Genomic DNA, 18,818 nt, shown 5'->3' on the forward strand with positions numbered 1-18,818 from the left:
TCCCTGTTTGTGTTTCCATTTAATTTTCCTTTTCCATAAGAAATAATTGTTCAAATAATGAGAAAAAACATTTGTTGTTTTCCCACAAGTGCATAAGGGATTCAAAACACTGGCACCACACATTTTTGCCAATGGAAAAAGTATTAATTGGGCTGCTTCGATATGTGGTTCTATCTTGTCTTCTAGAGTTAGACATGAAGGGGTCTTTGCAGAGTTCAAATATACATTCAGAATCCAGACCCTGCTTATTCCAGGTAAGAGTCAGCAATTCAGAGTCTGTTTCAGAAGCCTAGGGCACATCACAGGATTGCAGTCTGGATGGGGCTTCACTCCAGTTTGGTTGCAGTGGTTAGAGTAGAGACACAATTCAAGAAAAAACATACAAGATTCGAAAGGAAAATCCGCAACACGATGAGAAACAAAACAGAAATCATAAAAACGAAAATATCACACAGGCAATTAAACAATGAACGTAATAAGTATGACTTTTCTTAAATTAAGAAGCAAGGATCTAAACAATCTTCGTTCCTGGACAATTTGTGCTCCTTGAATTCCTGGCAATCTCTAAAAGATCAGCGAACTGACACTGTATGTTCCTCTATTAAAACTTTGTCCACTTTAGGATCATAATGAATATCACGTTTCAATATTTATTAACATATTCACAATCCCTGAAACAAAAAATGGATATGTACTGTAGCTGCTCGGAAAACCTGAAGAGGTTAAACAAACAAAAAAGCTCAAGTGGGCAGCAGAACTGATACGCATTCAATAACACAGTTTTGAGCTCATATACGTCTTCCTGCTCGGTCTGCAAAAAGGCCATTAGCAAGTCTTCTAATGGTGTTTGTATGCAATCTGTCATTTGGAGTAGTTTTTACATAAGAACTTAAGAAAGGCCACAAACGAGAGGAGGTGATTCAGCCTATCTAGCCTGTTTGGTATTTCGGCGCTAATTGATCTCATTCAGCCCTTTCCCGAAAAAAAGCCAGGATATTGGCTTCCGCGATGTGGCTGTGAAGCTTGCTCCTCACTCCCATAACACTCAAGTTGAGACACTGATTTCAACACGTATGCGTAAGATATTTCTCTGAACTCTGTATACCGTATTCCACACACGGCAGCAGTATTCGCCTTGTACAGCTCGAGCGCGGGTACGTTATCGACTGGCGGCTTGCTGGAGAGTAGATTAAACAGTGTGCTGTTTTCCAGGGCCCTAGCAGTGTAGTGGAGACGTCTCCAGACTCACGCCTGGTGGGTTGTGGGATCAGGGCCCTGCTGCACACACTGCTGTCGTGCCTTGAGAGAGCTCCAGCATACCCTGCTCTGTAAACGGGGACGGTCCTGTCTGGGGTGGGCAGTCACAAGCTATTCCTGCCAACATCATGCTGGGGAAACCAGGATGAGCTCGGCCCCACCTGTAGCTCAGGATTTGGCAATGACTTATCTATCTGCATGCGGCTTTCATATGGTGCCCTTTCATTTAAGACATGAGAGGGAATCACGTGCTGCCTGTGTTTTATACCCAATTTGTTTTGCTTCCAAAAGGATTCCCTGTATGATTTCTGGTAAAAGTCACGGGGGGAGGGGGTGTAGTGCAAATCAAACAAGGTCAAACCCGTGTTAACAATAAGGTCCTGAACACCAGCTGAACACAAGCGAATCTACAGCACATACTGATACTGTTCTCTCACTTCTTTCTACAGCGAGGACTGATTGGGAGCATGATCATGAGATTTCATGGTGTCATGAATGACGGTGTGATTAAAAAGAGACAGACCTAAAAAGCACATATTGACAATCATTCCAAACTCCACGCAAAAAAATATAAAACAAACTACTACCTAAAAATGATTTAGTAAAGACTGCAAGACCCCGAGTCTCTTGTAGCCCATGGCTTGCCTCACTTATTGCCCTGAAGACAGATTAAGCCCTTACACAAATGAACAGTTGGATAGGGAGATAATGCGGGTTTGTACTTCAGCAAAAGACTCTCCACAGGACGGCCAATTCTCAGTCTCTCAACTGAAAAAACAAATATCTTGTTCTTGAACAGAAAAAGCATCCTAGAGAAACAAGCTCTGCCTGGAGGGTATACAAAGGAAATAAATGTTCCCTCAAATATAAAAAATAGACCTTTCCACTAAATCTACTGCAGGTCTATTCAACACTCAAAATTGCCTGTTGCCTAACAACAAACTATTGCCCTAAATTGACCGAAATATAAATATTGTAATAATCTAGAGCCTAGGTATACAATATTATCTGACTAAGCATTACACTTCTCTTGTATAATAAGGTTTAATATTTAAAAGATGTATGGATTGTATATTCAAATAACTGTGACGTTTTTTTCCCCAAATCTACTTGCTTGCAGATTGTGTGGCTTGTCGTTTGTGGTTGTGCAATATTATAGTATAATTTATATTTGTAAGATGTACTATAATGTCATAATGTGAATGAACAAAACTGAATTAATTTAAACAGAAGCCCACAATTTGGAATACTGAGCTCAATCAAGCAGGCTAAGTTCTCCTTTCTAAACTGGCATTTCGTAAAGTACTGTTCCTGGAACTAAAAAGTACTGTTCCGTTTAAAAATAGTTAAATAATATATTATTGTATAAACTAAAAATACTAAACTCTTCAATAAATATTTCTTTTTTAATAAAAGCTATTAAGTCTTCTGTAACTCATGAAAGAGGATGAGTAAATTGACCCTAAGCACTGTCTAATTAATTAAAACTGAATTTAAACAGCACATGACACACAACTCAGGCACCACATATCTTAGTTAAGTCTGACAGTTCCAAAAACCGTGATAAAATCATTTACTGAAAAGCCACAAAAGAAAAAACAAACAAAATAATGCTGTGAATGCTGACACTTTTATGTGGGCCCACAGATTTGCAAGGTTCTCAATGCTTCTCATTTCGAGGTAGAAGTTTCTCACTGTTGTGCCCAAGTAATTGAAAACGTCTGAAACGTACTATAGATCTATAGCAGAAAGAAAACCAAAACAATGCAGGCATGATGGAGCACAACGAAATCATTCCTTCATTCTTCATTTTATTAAATCAATCAAGTGGTATTAATGGACCACTAGATGGGACTCTGCCTCTTGGAAATCAACAAAAACAGAAAATACAGCAGTTCACTGGGAGACAATGTACACTAATTACTTCCATTCTTTGACATTGGGAAGGATGTTAAGACCTGAAATTTGGCATAATTACTATCAATTTTGCTGATGCTTTCATGCAAAATCTACTTACATTTTGAACCATTTTGTACCTTTTCATACAGCTAGATATACAGTTCTCCCAGAAGCTATAGTATCTGAGCGCAGTGCCTTGTTCAAGCGTACAGCAGACAGACCCCACCTGGGATCTCATACCCCACCTTCTACTCCCCCACACTGTTGCCTAGTGTTAATAATCCAGTCAATGCCCACACTGCAAGACAGCAGCACGGCTGTCTTCATTAAAAAGGTTTCCACAAGGAATCTGTATATCACTTCAGTATCTTGTCCTGTCTTCCTTTCAGGCTTTTATCAGGATCTCACCATGGTGTGGTGTGATCAAGGACAGTCCGTCCCTCACATGTAAGATGGTTTGCAAATCAAGGTCCTGACTCTCTGTGGCCATTAAAAATCCCAGAGCGTTTCTCAAAACGAGCAGTGGTGTTACCCCGGTGTCCTGGCCACATTTACAGTACCACTGGCCTTTATCAATCATGGCCTCCTAGTAATCCCCATCTCTGAACTGGCTTCATCACTCTGCTCTCCTCCCCACTGAGAGCTGGTGTGTGGGTGAGCCTACTGGTGCACTGGCTGCTACTGGTGCCTACTGGTGCCTACTGGTGCACTGGCTGCTGTCACATCATCCAGGTGGGGCTACACCCAGGTGGTGGAGGGGAGACCCCATTACCTGTAAAGTGCCTTGAGTGGAGTGCCCAGAAGAGCGCTATACAGTATAAATGTAAGAGAGTGTAAGTGAAGTGAAAAAGTGGTTAAAAGACATTCAGTCAGCTGGCGCATTTTCGTGGTGTTTTCATTTCACTTTCATTGTCCTCAGTCACGCCCAGCTAACTGCTGATTTAGTAAGCCCTGTGGGAGCCGACACAAGGAATCCGGCTGTCAGGGCTTACTCAGGACGGCCAGCAGCACACTGAGGCGAGGGTCAGTGGAAAGCGCTGCGCTAGGGCAACGTCTTACCTTGCTCCCATTCTCCCTGGGCTCCGTCTTGAGGTCTGGCAGCAGGAGGCCCTTGTACTTGCTCCTCCCGTTGGCCGTGTGATTCTCCGTGTGGCACTCTGCCGCGAGGGGACAGTCACTGAGGTTCAGGGGCTGCTCCTCCGGCTCCGAAGGGCCCACGCCGTTGCTGTTGGCGTCTGCCGTCTCTCTACAGTGGTTCCCTCTCGGTCCGGCGGGCTTGTACGCCACCGTCTCGTTGCCGTTTATACTGTCCGCCGCCGAGTCATCTGCTTGAGGAAACGGAAGAAAAGTACTTTATCGCGACCGCCGCCAATATTCAGTTTCGGTCTTCGCTTGTCAGTTCCCAGAACATAGAAAAAAAAATAACAAAAGAGTTCCTCACTCCTGGTTTGGGCTTTTCATGAAAACTGGGGAAGGTAGGAAATAAAAACAGAAAGGACAAGAATGTTTAGGGCAAGGTTTTTGAATCAACATGGAACTTTGGAACAAACTTTTTGTTTTTGGAGATCTTTATACAGAAATAACATACCTTATCATTTAAATTAATGTAAAACTAAAGAAATGCTGTGTCTTGGAATAAACATACATTTAACGACAGTACCGGACATCATGAAGTATCGGATTACAGTACTTGAAAGAAGTCAGGGGAGCCCAAGAAATCTCAATGTGTAATTTTAATTTTTGTCTTGCCATTTCTTTAAAGAAATGATACGTTATGACAATGTAAACGACTAAAACATTGTGCTCTTCGTTGCTGGCGGTGATCTGGGATTAGCAGTTGCAGCAGCACAGCTAGTATTGCAGAATCAACATTCAAAATGAAGCCAAGGTCCCAACGACTTTACGGCTGTTCCCACTGTTCCAGTATCGCTATATACAAGCCGACACGCAATATTAAACATCACAGAAAGTGCCAAGTGTGCAGCACTAATACAACAGCGTTGACTTCTCTTGAGTGCTTTGAGCTAGTATCTGACATGATCAATCAAGCAGACCCTATTCTCCTTCCCCCAGAGCAAGGACCTCCACTTTCACAACAAAGTGCTGCAAAACTGAACGCGTCCAAGATCAGATCTGCCTTTCATTACGGAAGGGTGTCAATTACAGTTCTGTACAAAAGGGCTTGAGTAATCTTTGTTTATATTTATACAGTGGATAAAGTAGAGGGGACCTGCTGCAGGGCATGATTTATGATACTGTATAATGTGAGAAAGACAAGGTGAGCAAAGCACCGAGGATCAGGGCAATTATAATGAAATTGTACATCAGGACTATGGTGGAGCATACAAAGCCATACATTCAGTAAAGCAGCAAGAAAAGAAACAACTCAAGAACTTAGGGTCAAAGCTCAGTGTTTCATTTTGTTTATATTCTTTTTTGTTCAACAGTCTTTGAAATTTTCATATTAACCATTACCCGAGGATTCAAAAGACTGGATGTCTAGGCTTGCTGAATTTCTAGTGAGCATTGCAGTGCCTCTCTTGTCTTAACTCTGACAAATTAAAAACATCACATCTTTCGTGGGAGGATGTGTCCCAGGCGAACCTAAACATATCCCCCAGTGAAATATAAAGAGGGGTTGTTATTCCATAATTTGTAATAGATTGTAAGAAATGTGTGTTTCCCTGGAGCCACGTGGGAATGATCAACACAAACACGAAAAATTAATGTGAAAAAGAAAGGGCCGTCGATTCGCCGAATTATCAATTTGTATGATGCGAAAGGCTTCTAAATTAACAGTACTTCCAGTAACCACACGCCACCTGTCTCTGCTGTCTTGAAGTGTAGTGCAAAGCCTGACCATACTGTAGCTCTGAAACATTAGAAGGTATCAGAGGAGCACTTCAGTTCTACATCATGACTTACAACAGCTTTGAGCAATTTCTATTGTCCCTACACTATTCTAGTCCTTCATACTGTATTGATAATAAGCATGGGCACCAGTACATCATAATCATTGTGATGTAGACAGTACATTCCAGGAGCTATGAATAATATGACAGGTGATTCAAATATTAAGATAAATGTTTCCTTATACTGAGTTTTGGAACATTAGAAACATGCAATTACAGTATATGAAAAAAAAGTTTTAGGAAATTAGATATTGGATCCCTTTCAGACAGCAGAACTGCTACCACCTGCTCAGAACTCAGGATCTAAGCAAGACTGTGGCTGGTGAGCACTGCAATGGGAACTCCTATAGAGAACAAGGAAAACCAGTTTGCAGCTCTGCGTGATGTTGGTAGACCAGTAGGTGGCGCTCTATAAACACATTCGATTGAGAGAAAACTTTAAAACTTAGTCATTGAACATATGGTAGGAGTGAAAGGAGTGGGAATGTTAACTGTTGATTTTGAACACTCTGGACTGCATAAAGGTGTCCTTTAATTCAAGCAGTTGGGAACTTTTCCATCTGTGATTGACAAAATAGGTAACTTTTTATTTGTGCAAAACACTTTGGTACCCATGTGGATGAAAAGCAATTTACTTTTATTATTATTATTATTATTATTATTATTAAACTTTTACACTCTTAAGACTCCATATGCCTTGAATTGTGTACAAATCTTGGAAGAAACTAATGCTGCAGCCTTCATTGTGACACAGAATACATACATATCGCTGTTTTGGGGAACATGGGAAGATAAATATCTCTCTTTTGTGCAGCATTTTCCACCGCACTATGTCTACATCATTTCTTTCAAACAAATAATCATAATGTTGCCTAGTAATAAAGAAAAATTAAAGCTACTCAAGAGGACTAAATTAGCGCCTTGAAAAGTTATTTTATTGCTGTATTTTTTTGTCTTATTTAGCAGGTTTTAAGAACATGCAGGTAAAGCATTTCTAAAGGTATTATAAATTTGGCCACCTATTTTTTACACGAAACTAGATGGAAACTCTTTGCTCAACAAGGTGCCTTTGTTGTCAGCAGAAACTAATACTGTCTTGGACAGGTCTCAGACAACAGAGGAGGGCCAATAATGTGATCTATTAAGTGCATTTGTATATGTGACACATAGGAACTACTGCCGTAAAACTCTGTTTAACAATTAAAGTATACAATTTTTGAACTTTGTTTTTTCAGTTTTCCAACACGAGTGTTTGCAGCACACTTAGAAGTGACAGTATTTTATCACCAGACCCTGGAAGACGTTTCTTCCACTTTGGGCCAAAAGCATTAAGCCTGTCGAGAGGCAGAAACTCCACACCCTCGGAAAGCACGCACAAACACGCCCCAGTCCTTAAAAACGACTGGAGGTAGTGATCGTCTCCGCAGCCCCTCCCTTCACAAAACCCGACAGCTGTTCCTTCACCGGGACAACATTCCCTGCCTTTCCTCAAGCGAGGAAGAGGCCGATGACGTGGGCGAGGGAGAAGGCGGAAAAAAACCTGCCCGTCGAAATTCCACTCTTGAGCGGCTACCGCTAATCGCGGAGCCCGCTCCTCAGCCTGAAATACCTCAGCGTTGCTGAGGCGGGCCAGTTCGAGCGCTGCGGCTCCAGCATCCCTCAGGCGAGGTCCAACCTTTTTCTTGCAGCGCACCCAGGGATTAGCCTGACTTCCCTTAAATTCTCCCCGTTGCACAGCAAGAGCTAATCTTCCCCTGCGCGGAGCAGGAATGGGGTTGCCATGGAAACCGAGCACATTCTGGCAGAGCCACTACAGAGATGAGCCGCGGAAACGACAGTGAAGCATGTACTCGGCCTTCCTCCAGGGTGATGGGCTCCTTCCTCTATGATTAAATTCCCCGACAAGTTTACAGATGGGCCAGAGTGCTGTATTTTGCCAGAGGGGTGTTTGCTGCTAAAGGAAGGAGGTTTCAGGATCACAGCAATGGCTAATGAGCCTGCTTGAATTCTGATTTTAGTGAAAGAGCACTCCCCCCCACCACCTCTGCCACCCCTCCTCCCTTTCTCTCTCCCCCCATCAAGAGCCACTGCAAAGCCTTTAGTCCCTAAACATTCTTACACTTCGGATGTTTTTCATTTGCTATGGCTGTAAATGACAATTCACTCAAGGACGGGCCAACCGACGCAAACTAAGCCTCCAGTTCGCCACAGCCTTGTTTCAGAAAACAACGGCACCTCACACCTGTGATTTCTGGGTTCCCGGCCAACTGTGGATTACCTGTGACGCTCCCTAGCTAAGAAACCAAGGGAAATCAAAATCCTTTGGGCAAGCTGATGTTTATCTTCGAGGCGTGTTTATCTAGGGGGACTGGAGAGGACACAATAAGTACCTGTTCAATCAGGGGCATCATATCACTTCATTTATCTGATGCCATGACTGCTTCGCCTGAGTTGTGCACTGTAGCAGTTCTCAGTTCCTACCACAGGGTCTATCAGAATGGCGAATAGTGATTTTCCACAGGCTCACAATCGCTGCTGCTTGCTACTGCTGCTGCTCCTGCTGCTCTGCCCTGCAGCAGGATCTGTGGGACCAAGCGCCTAGCTCGAGTCTCCATGGCGATTTCTCCCTCTATCCAATGGGGATTAATACTCTCTTGACAGGCAGGCAGCCGGCGTCGACCTGAATGAGGAATCAAAGCCGATCCACCGCCCCAGTCCAGGGGGCTGCTGTGGGAGCTGATGGCTGACACAGAAAACACATTAGACACAGACAATGAAGTCGCGCTGGATGCTGCTTTATTGCTAGTATTCCTTATTAAATGTGGTTTGCACGCCTGAGAAAACACAGAAGCCATCCCAGGGAAACAAATTAAAAGCCAGGAGCCTCTTGGCAGGTGCAGGTGGATCTGCTTGCAGCCCACTAAGGAATTTCACATATCCTGTGCCGTGACAACACAAGCACAGCCCAGACCCAGTAGATTTCACCTGTTAAGCAGCATGACTTCCTATTAATAATAATGGCTTCCTGTGTCAGTCGTGTGTCATTGTCCCAACCTGCAACTCAAACGTATGCGAGCAAGACATACAATCTTTTAGGGAGAGGCCGGCTAAAATAATCGATCCAAAATGTAAAGTTTAGCCCTGTTCAGCTCTTGATAGCTTTGATTTCTGTAACAGCATAGCATGTTGTGCTGGCTACAATGCACAGTGTGTTTGCTCTGGAGCTCTGTAGCACCTTCTTAAGGGAAACATAGTGTGATAAGTGAAGCCAAGCACATTGTTTACAAGCATCCTCTTTCAAATATACAGACTGCTGCAAAATGGATGAATATAAGCATGCAGTAAAATAAAGATAGAATACATACAGCCAAATTGAAAAGGTGGCACTTTTATCTTGAGCACTCAGATGAAAAATAGGATTCTTGTGCCATAAACATACTGTACGAGTTTACTTCTACAAGTCTTTGTGGAAAGATGTGAAAATAATGACAGTGCAAAATAAAAGTTACCTGAGCATGATCAGAACTGTTTTTGATGATAAAATTAAACTGGTATGGCACGGTGGACAGTGGTTAGCATTTCTGCTTTGCAGAGCTGGGGCCCCGGTTTTAATTCCTGGGGTGCTATCTGTGGAGTTTGCATGTGCATTTCCTCCAGGTGCTCCAGTTTCCTCCCACAGAGACATACTGTACTGGTAGGTTAACTGGTTTTCTGGGGAAAATGGCCCTAGTGTGTGTGTGTGTGTGTGTGTGTGTGTGTGTGTGTTGTGTCTATGTGTGCCCTGAGATAGACTGGTGTCCCATCCAGGGTGTATCCTGCCTTGCACCCGTTGCTTGCTGGGATAGGCTCTGACTTCGCTGTGACCTTCTATTGAATAAAGTGGTTAGACAATTGATGGGTAAAACTGGTACTGTTTGTTCACCCCACCCTCTTGTTCAAGAAATTCTTCAGTCGTTTTTTTACATTTTACAAGTACAGTAAGTCATTTTCTCCTTTTAATAAGAAATCATATTGCATTTACTGTGTTTATATTAATATTTATCTCTGGATTTACATGTGATAATGGGAAAAACCCATTGTCAAAAATTATATATTGGAAAATTGGTTTCCTTCTGATGAAATTCAATTGGCATTTTTGAATAAGAAAAGACTGTGTTTTTCTTTTGGTCAAATATTCTTTTTGTATTTTCCTGGCATTTCTAAACTAATTTCTTTTATTGCCTGATTCTGAAAAAGCAACAACTTGCTACTTAATATGTCTGGTTCTCAGAGGCTTTTCTTAAGAATCATTTCATTATAAAGCTAAATAAATTGGATACTTAATTAATGACAAACACACAATCATTTGCTTTTATTAATAAAGCATTATTATTACTATGCAGCACGATATTTTTATTATCGAAGCTATTAACATGCAGTATGTACAAATAATATTAAAATCTATGTATATTTTTAAATAACAGTGTTAACATTTTTCATCTTAAAAATTAAAAGCAACGACATATTTAAAATAATAAGTTTAGATTAATGATATTTTATCATGATAGCAGAATAAAGAACCAATTATCTTTAAATCACTACACCTTTTGAATACAGAATAAGGATGATTTTTTAAAACCCAAAGAATCAAGAGTTCAAATAAGAAATCAATTAATATTCCACTTTGCTCTTTAGAAATAACCCATCCATTCAACTAATTTTTAAACCACATTTCCCATATATTGTCATGGGGGGAGCTGGAGCCTATCCTGGCAAGCAATGGGCACAAGGCAGGACACTGGGTCTCTGGTGGGGACGCAAATCCATCACAGGGCACACACATTGACACCAGGGCCAATTTTCCCTGAAGCCACTGAATCTACCAGTACAGCTTTGGACTGTGAGAGGAAATCAGAGCACCCAGAGGAAACTCAGGCAAACATGGAAAGAACATAAAAACTCCACACAGATATCACCCCAAGAATTGAACCCAGTGCCCCAGTACTGTAAGGCAGTAATGCTAACCACTGCACCACAGTCCCACCCTTTAAAGGAGTCATTAAAATCAATCTGTCTAATCGATTAATCTGAACTTCACAGAGCAACTCATTTCATACAAATTCAAATGTGCAAGTATCGGTGGACAGAGCCATCACAACAACTGGGCTCCTTCCATGCCTGTCATTAGAAGAGATTTCCAAGGAATGACACTAGTTTATGGAAGAGAACAATCATGGAAAAATCAAGGAAGAAACAGCCAACCGGGGGAGTCTGAAGCTGCAGCTTCAGAAATAAAAGAGACAAAATCTTTTCTAATGTTTCAACGGTACAGATTATATAGTCCACGTCAGACTCCTCCCGAACTGCAGTTCCTGGGACAAGGAGGACAAATTCCGACTAAGACTAAGGACAACAGCCCCTGCAATGGGAAACTGGGATGTTTTTCAATTTACTTTATTTAGAAATCCAATTGAATCCACTGGTGAAGCATCATATCAACCTCAGGCACCATAGCAAGGCCTCACTCCAATGAGTAGTGTCTTTTCATCAGGGAGGTCCAGACATGGGTGAAGCTACTGTACATTCACATGAGCACAGCCACCCAATTACTGTACAAAACAGCAAGAACAGTATTTGCAGGTGTATTAATATACTGCATTTAATTATAGGGGACTGGTTTTAGGTTACATAATTCTTCAATATTTGCAAAGGCAACTCTGTCTTCAAACATTTTTATCTATAAAGCATTTTCTTAATATTTTTTTTTCATTAACACATATGCTAGCTAGATAATTAAAGGTTAAAACACATTCAGAAGTCCTTTATAAATAATGCACCTTACAAAGATACTAAAAAAAAACAACCTAAAAATTGTAACTTTTGACATTTAGTAGAAATTCACATTAAAGATATATAGTAGTTATCACACTCCCAAAAACCTGTCGGTATATGCGTTTTTACATGGACTTTTCATTTTTAGGTGTTTGAGAACCTTTTCATCTTTAAGCTTTGCTGCAGTTGTGGCTCATGTGCAGAAGATTCTCAGCCACAACCCTGACCCCTATCAAATTCTAGATAACAGTAAGTAAATAGCACACACACTTGTTACCATGGTATCTGCATTGAGCTGTACAGTGTTGAAAACCCACCACTGTAGCTCATGATTGGTAGTGGAATCTGAGTTCGCTGGGCTAGAATGTCAGTCTAGGTTCTCACTGAGTTCTGAGGTCCTAATCTCTGCCACCAATGACACAAGCAGAACTGATTTCTTAACTGTTGACCTGAACTTTGCATAATACTGTATTGGGGCTGCATTCCACCCAAGCACAAAGTGGATATGTCTTAAGTGTTGTTACCTAAGAAATGACGACTGCTTAGTACTAGTACTAGTATCGTAGCAATGGTCAAAATGGTTTGCAAATGTATTTCTACAATTGTATGCTGGATCTTGAAATAAAAGGATTTGGGCATGACGAGAGACTGAAATATGAAAATAACAGGGAATTACGTAAGGAATATTAAAATATTCCCTATGCTATAGCAATCGCTGATGTTGTCATTTGTTCATGCACCTCAAGGAGCTAAGTAGGTAGGTCCCTTTTTCAGGCCATCAAGGCCCATGGGGGAATGGGGGGGGCAAGGGCCACCATTCTTCTTGACCATCCAACACTGGAGGTGGAGGTGATGTGGTCAGTATCACACTCCGGCCAGCCTATTACCCCTGGAGGGATTAACCCCCAGTACTCATTTAGAAAGCAGGCTGAGTAGACCCCAGAATTAGACCAAGATACATTGCTCGCCCCTATCTGGGATTGAACCCAGGACCTTCCAGTTAGGGGCTAGACACCCTTGCCGTCTGAGCTACCACGGGCTTGAGCAGCTGCCTGGGTGAAATATGGGAGTGGACAGTTGGACCACTGGGTGGAGGGGATGATAAAGACGAAACAGTCTGGTTGACCCAAATCGTGTTTCACTAGGAAAGACAGCCTCCAAGAACGGAACGTATTGACAATGCGAATTGAGTGATTCAGTTGGCCAATAACCTGCTAGGCTGAGGGCGGACCTCCTGGCTAGAGGACGAGGAGGCTGGGACCCCCCTGCAGAGTGAGGGGTGACCAAGGGCCAGCTGCACAGGTGGACGTGGGCTAGAGGTGGGACACAAACGGCGAGGGAGAGAAGGGAATCACGTATAGTATTTGTAATTTCTAACTGATATGGCTGTGGCTGATTGAACTTGGCTGTTGTCATCCTTCTTGGACTTTCATGAGCAACCCCATTTATAAGAGTTAGGAGCTCGGAAGTAAACTAAACCTTAAGGAGGATATTTCACTCACATTGCTACAGTAAAACGTCCGGCTGTATCAATGGGTACAAATGAAAGTCTCTTTGGATAAAGGTGTCAGACGCAATAAATTCATAAGAACAATAACGATAACAAAACACTGCCCCCAAAGTTAATTCTATGCAATATGATGAAAAGACGAATATGTTCATACAATACATATGTAGTGTAAATACCACCAAATGGGTAATGGCATTATGTATTACAAACACATCTCATTGCTTAGAAGAAAAGCTATATCATATCCACTCATCTGTTCTACACGACTGGTGGAAACGTTCTAGAAATACTAGGAATATATCAATGTAATTCATATTGATTACAATGATGGGAAGAATGGCTGTGCTGCTACATCAGGCATGACCTATAGTTTATTGGATTAGGTTCACATTGTGTTTTGTTTGGTTTCTCCGGTATTTGCTGGTAATGCTATTTAGATAAGCCAGCCACTCACAATCCTTGGGACGAACTGCTTTGAAGACCTTTTGATTGTCATCGGTAGGTCAAATCTCTGGGGACACCTGTAAATATTCCCGAAAAATGTCCTGCTACATGAGGAAATTAGCCAGAATCCACTGGCTTCTGCAAAAGCTCGTTAAGCATTGGAGAAGAAAAGACATGGTTTCTGCCGCGAGACCATTAACCCTTGTAATGGAGTGTACGTTTCCATCTCTGAGCGATCCAGGTAACTTTCAGATCCTAAGCTGCAGTACGTGCGATAAGAAAATCCAACAAAATGCAGGAAGAGTGATTTGTTCTGTTAAATGGAGTACCTCCAAGACTGATGAGGAGTGGTTCACGGTAATTATGAGTCGTACTGTAGTTATCGGTAGTATTCACGGATCAAAAGAATAAGATCGAATGGCATGATATCTGTGCTTCCTCCAGAAAAGGTTAACAGTGAGACAAAACTGAAAGAAAGACCACAGACCACAACAGACACAGAGCACCAGTAGCTATAGATACAAAACCGACACAGGCAGTAGAAGGGGCTGTTCTGATTGTCCGTGTCAATTTCCACCGCAAAACCTCGCCCTACGCAACGCCGAAAGGGACGACGCCTCTTTGAGAAGCCGCGACAACGAGGAGAGCAGGAAGTGTTTTCTCCGCCAAGCAGACCATGAGCGTTGCCTGGAACGTCAGGAAAGGTCATTGGGGGCCCAGGTGGCCAGCTGTAGAACCTTTAAATCCACAAGAATGAGGAACAAACCGGTCTGATGGCAAACAGAAAGTTGGGATCGTTAAAAAGTACCGAATTTGATGTACTCGGGGGTCGACAGGTTAAGATTGTATAATACACTGGGACGCCCCTCAGAATCTTCTGCACTTCTGGAATTCCCCCCCAAAATAGAAGAGAAGATTACATGGAGGCCGTCGGAGCCAAATATTCAAAACCTTCGAAGACAAAGCCAATCCCGCGCACCTCTTCAATGAGCACCCCAGAATGAACAAGCCAGAGGACACGTGTGTAGAGAGACGTGCGTCTAAACCCGCCACACTTTTTCACACAAAGGCTTGTGAGGATCTGGAATCTGGAATAAGATACGGGCCTGTTCCAGTAAAGGGAGCAGGAGAGGGGGAGAGAGGTCAAACCTGAAGCTCTGTGATTGCCAGCAAGGGACCCCAATGGATCGGAAATACTGCGATTCCTGCAAAACGTAGGGCTCTTTCGAAGAATGTGTTTTGACCTTTGTAGGTTTCGGAACACATTTCTGAACCAGCTTCTGATCTTTTAATAGTAATCTGCACAATTTCTACTCCTTTCCGCCTTAAACGACTTTACTTGGCTGAAAATGTAATTACTATGCAGGTAATCCATGCAAATTGAATAAAAAATTCATGGCCTTTAAAAACAGTATATAAAAAGAACAGGAAACATTTAACTTTAACAACCTAAATCAATTGAAAAAACATTTGTATGTACATAATTAATGGTGCTTGTCATACTCTGAATATACTATATAGCAACTACGGTTTACAGTAGTATACTGGGCTTGAGTCACACTCTTTTTCTTCAAAGAATAATACAATACTTTATTGTAAATCATCTTTTTTGTAAGCCACGCAAATTCAGGCTATTTTTTTTTTCAATTTATCATGTATAAAATTGGTCAATTAAATATGCATATGAGATAGAATGCCAAAGAACCTGGAAAAATAAAATAAGTAATTTTAATTAAAAGTTTAATATTGAAAATTAATATGTATTAAACATAATAACAAAGAACGATATCTTTAACAAATAAATACCATCATGGCACCGTTATAAAACAACGGTGAATCAAATGTTGATCCTCGCATTTAAAATCAAACGCTGCACTGCGGCGCGGGTTTGATTTGAGTCGCATTTCCTACAGTCCTGCGCTCGCCGCGGCGCGCAGGCGCAGACAAAATCAGCCGGTCGCTTCCTGTCGCGGCTCTCAGTGACTGTCTCGCGACATCACGTGGTGCGCCCGCCTTTACATGATGATTGTCGCCCTTAATGCGTGTTCAGCACGACCTCCAAGGAGAATTTGCCAGTCAGTCCCTCGAAACGTGATTGGTCACACGTGAAGACGCAGAAAACAACTGTTGATATGCTCGCTAGAGTGGAAAGGTCAGCGTCTGTGGCTAAGTTTTCGGGCATTAACGAGCTAACTGTGCGAACAGTGATGTGAAAGGAGGTAAAAAGCAGAGAAATCGTGATGTATTAACACTGAAGTTATTGTTTCCTTCTTGTGAAACACCATACAAAATATGGTGAAAGTGCAGTGAATGTTTTCACACCTCAAAAAGTGAGTAAAGCTTAGTAGCAACTTTACATTTCAGTAATGTTTTAATCGTACCTGTAATGGATAAACTATGGGGGCCATCCTGTGAAAAATGGAAAATTAAATTGTATTTATTATGTGATTTTGGTTTACACAATGTTTATTCAAGAACACAACCACAGTGTAGATCCAAGTCTGGCTGATGTCTTGGCAATTAATGACATAAAGAAAGTGATTTAAAAATAGTTGCAAATGCCACTATACTCATACTCATACTGTATTTCATTGCAATAATAATGATTTATTATTATTTGATAATAATAATTGCTTACACTTATATAGCACTTTTCTGGGCACTCCACTCAAAGCGCTCTACAGGTAATGGGGTCTCCCCTCCACCACCACCAGTGTGCAGCCCCACCTGGATGTTGTGACAGCAGTTACTGTATAGTGCACCAATACTCTCACCACACACCGGCTCTCAGTGGGGAGGTGAACAGAGTGATGAAGCCAGTTCATAGACAAGGATTATGAGGAGGCCATGACTGGTAAAGGCCAATGGGAAATTTGGCCAGGACGCCAGGGTAACACCCCTACTCTTTTCAAGAAACCTCTTTTCTGGACCTCGGTTTTACGCCTCATCTGAAAGAGGGCATCTTTTTACAGTATAGTGTCCCTCTCACTTACACCTCTTCCAGCAGCAACCTTCCAGGTACTGGCCAGGCTCACACCTGCTTAGCATCAGCAGGCTGCCGGTTGTGAGTTGCAGAGTGATATACTGTAGCTACTTTAGTAGATAAAGGAGTTGCATATCTCATCTTGCTCATTTGTAAGTTCAGTAGCTAAGTGAATCTAAAGCTGTCCAGCAGTTTCCTGGAAGAGTTGGGCTGTGAAACCTGTTCCAAATATCCTCAGCCCTTTGTGTAAAGAGGCTTTTCCTATTCTCTGGACTGAATGATTCCCTTTTAGTTTCCAGTTGTGAACCCTTGTCCTTGTATTGCTTCCGAGTCTGAAATATTCCCTTGGGTTGACTCTATATCTAAGAGTTTAAATACTCTCATCAAATTTCCTCTCAATATCCTTGTTTCTAGACTGAAGAGATTTATCTCCATCAGCCTGTCTGCATATGGCAATACTCTGAGACCAGGAATTGTTTTTCTTGTTGATCTTCCTTGAACTCTTCAAGGCTATAATATCCTTTTTAGTGACAGGACAATCACAACAGAACCAGATACTAAAGGAGGTTTTACGAGAAGACTGACCTACTGTACTTGAGCATAACTTCATTTGATTTAAATTTTCCATTTTCCTGCTCTGTGTGCTTTTATACTGCTTCCTTGCATTGTCAGGACATAGAGCAATCCAGACAAATGTCCAGATTCCTTTGACATAACTTTTCAGCATGTTTCCTACTCATTACCCACTTTACACTGTCTTTTAGCAAACATTACCTTTCGATTTGAGAATTATCCTTTTTTACGAGGGAGCTCACAAAACGCTTTCTGGAAGTCTAACTATGCCATATGATTTAGGGTTATTGCCAACGTTGTCACTTTCTGAAGAATTCTAGCAGGTTAGCCAAATAAAATATTACCCTTCCAAGTCCATATTGGCTGTTTGTTAAAATGCCATTGATTCTAAGCTTTCTTCTAGTTCAGCTGTCAGTATTTTTTCCCACAATTTTACTGGTAAGATTTATAAAACCTGTCAATGCTATGACCGCAAGTTCTTGCATTGTTTTGTATTTCTTAAGCTTCTAGAATTTAGGTATAAGGATTTGAAAAATGGATATGCTGATATGTGTTATGGCTTTTATGGTTGTTTGAAGTGTGGCTCTCAGTGTCCTGATGCAACTAGAACTGGCTCAGTTCCACAGTTAAAATATTCCTCAGTTACTCCATGTACATTTGAACAGGGGCTCTTGGTGCAGCCTTGCTGTAGGAGTGAGAGTCTGTAACAGTGACCTTTGTCATCATGCACATATGTTCAAGTTAATCAACATACTGTGTCTGAGGATACAGAGGACATCCTTGCCAGCTCTCGTTGCCTGAATCCTACCGAGAACATGTTGAAATGACTCGTTTCACCACAATATACTGTGATATCAGTTTCATTACAGCGACTATCTGGAAACTCGGGAGCACCAGTTCAGTTATTGATGAGGGGGTGAGCTACAATCCAAGCTGTATTTGCAGAAACTTCCCTGCAACAGCATAAAAGGGGAAAAAAATAACTAACATAATCAAAATATTTAAGTAAATTATAAGCATATTACAGTAAGTGGGTAATCAAATGAAGATTGACCCAACGTCTCCGGGTTGTCAAAGCACTGTGTTCACCCATAAGGTTTATAGAGGGAAACGCTGTTCTTCCTGCCTCTTTGACACGACTGGCGATTCATATTGTATGACTTCCTGCGTGAGGACGTTTGTTAATTGTCTATTTGCCCCCTTTCTCCACTATCTCATGGTTCGTTTTGTTGCCCAGCTGGTTGCTGTTCTGCTGGCTACTGAAAGGACACCTGTTTCTCACTCTGCTTCTACAGTTCTGTGTTTAACGCCTTTTGTAACTTCTTGTCAGAAAATTAATGTGGTTTACATTCAGCATCATTGTTGAATGACAATCTTCATCAGATAGAACATTGCTATCCATGAGGTTAGGTGTGGTTATTTCTTTTTG

At 41.7% G+C, this 18,818-nt stretch overlaps 1 protein-coding gene across 5 annotated transcripts in view; it reads right to left on the reverse strand.

The window, feature by feature from the left end:
• LOC102696061 (nucleolar protein 4) overlaps positions 1–18,818 on the reverse strand; it is a 116,372-nt gene that overhangs the window by 68,344 nt on the left and 29,210 nt on the right. For 3 of the 5 annotated variants that reach the window (XM_015353531.2, XM_015353530.2, XM_015353529.2), the window contains exon 6: positions 4,216–4,484. In XM_015353531.2, coding sequence (XP_015209017.2) covers positions 4,216–4,484 — 269 coding nt within the window. The remainder of the gene's footprint in view (positions 1–4,215; positions 4,485–18,818) is intronic. The other 2 variants (XM_006633939.3, XM_006633938.3) reach the window with 1 other exon arrangement.

Source organism: Lepisosteus oculatus, chromosome 6 (assembly GCF_040954835.1).
Source record: "Lepisosteus oculatus isolate fLepOcu1 chromosome 6, fLepOcu1.hap2, whole genome shotgun sequence".
Classification (NCBI taxonomy): domain Eukaryota; kingdom Metazoa; phylum Chordata; class Actinopteri; order Semionotiformes; family Lepisosteidae; genus Lepisosteus; species Lepisosteus oculatus.